The sequence below is a fragment of the Eimeria acervulina genome, genomic scaffold (genome assembly GCF_000499425.1).
Source record: "Eimeria acervulina Houghton genomic scaffold, Eah_scaff136, whole genome shotgun sequence".
Classification (NCBI taxonomy): domain Eukaryota; phylum Apicomplexa; class Conoidasida; order Eucoccidiorida; family Eimeriidae; genus Eimeria; species Eimeria acervulina.
In genome coordinates, this window is record NW_013550270.1 from 1 (window position 1) to 1,517 (window position 1,517).

Consider the following 1,517-nt stretch of genomic DNA (forward strand, 5'->3'; position numbering starts at 1 on the left):
TCGGGTTGCAGGAACCCCCCGGCTCCCAGGGGCCCCATGGGCCCTTCGTAATAAACCACGCCAGGGGGCCCCGGGGGCCCCACGGCATCTCGGGGGTACGCGGAATTATTTGGGGGCCCCCCGGGATGTTGAGGCCCACGAGGTAAGGGGGGGTAGGGACCCCCCAACACAATGCCTCGAGAAGCAGAGCCGCCAGAGCTGTACGCTACAGCTACCTGTGCTTGGGGAGTAGGAGCGCCTACTACCGGGGCTACGGGCTGGGGCTGAGGCTGACGAGGAGACGAAGACGAAGAAGGAGAGAGAGAAGAAGAAGAAGAAGCTGCTGCTGCTGTTGATGAGGCTGGGGACGAGAGGCTCCGTCCACAGAGCCTCTTAGCAGCGAGACGCCGATAAGAAGGGCCCCCTAAAGAGCCGTAGGGTTCAGATTGGGGGCTCCCAGTAAGAACGAAGTAGCACTTAAGTACTAACATCACCAAAGCAACAGAAGCAGTTGTTATAAGAGCGAGAAGCAGCCGTCGCTGCTGCTGCCGCATCCGCTGCTGCTGACGGTGCTCCCGCCGCTGCTGCTGCAGCAGGCTGCCCTTCAAAGGGCCTACTGCTGCTCCCCCGTACTCCATCCACGAACCTCTCCCGCCCTCTCTCCATGCGTGGGGTCCTGGATACGACGTCTCCCTGCCGATCCCCCGATCCCCTAACCCCTCCGCAGCTCCTCCATAGCCCCTGGAGACGCACACGAGGGCCAGGAAGACAGCGAGGAGACGCATCGTTTAACCACATAAACTATGCATGCAACACCCAAGAAAAACAAACAAACTCAAAAACAAACTGTTACAACACAAAAAACAGAAGACAATAAAAAGTCCTAGCTGTTCTTCAGACACATCCTTCCCCCACTCGATGCAAACAGCTGCGGATGCTTCTGCTGCTGATGGTGCTGCACCAGCTTTCGCAGCAGCAGTAGCAGCTGCTGCTGCTGCTGCTGGTGTTGCTGCTGCTGCTGCTGCAACAGCAGCAGCAAAGGCTCAAGTTTACCTTTTCTGCTGGTAAAAATACAAGAAAGGTATTTAAAATAAGTATAAAACCGGTTTTATAAAGAAAATTAATATGAATATAAATATAGACAAACCTTTGCTTTGCTGCTGCTGCTGCTGCTGCTGCTATTGCTTTGTTGTGCTGCTGGTCTGTTTCGAGACGCAGAGACAGGGGGATTTTCTAGGGCGTCAGTGAAGGTTTAATTCGTGTAAATGGAGTTTTATTTTATTAAAATATTTGTTTATTTTAAATAAATTAAATTAAAACAAAAAACTAAACAAATTAACAGCTGCTTACATAGAAGAAACATCGGCATACCGGCGGTCCGCACCATCGATAGTGTGCATCTCCGCCCAGCGGCTGCGGTGGTCTTTTGTTGTTTAATTAGTTTAAATTAAAATAAATTAAATTAATTTAATTTAATTTTAATTAAATCAATTTATATTTTTATTCTTTTTTATCGCAGAAGCTCCATAACAATGCAT

General features: G+C 50.0%; 1 protein-coding gene across 1 annotated transcript; it reads right to left on the bottom strand.

Moving 5' to 3' along the window:
• On the bottom strand, positions 1-764 carry EAH_00019870 (hypothetical protein; the record flags this gene model as incomplete). Its single annotated transcript, XM_013397235.1, has 1 exon — positions 1-764. A coding segment is annotated over one exon (764 nt), but the record flags the coding sequence as incomplete, so codon positions are not given.
• Between the last annotated feature and the right edge of the window lie 753 nt (positions 765-1,517).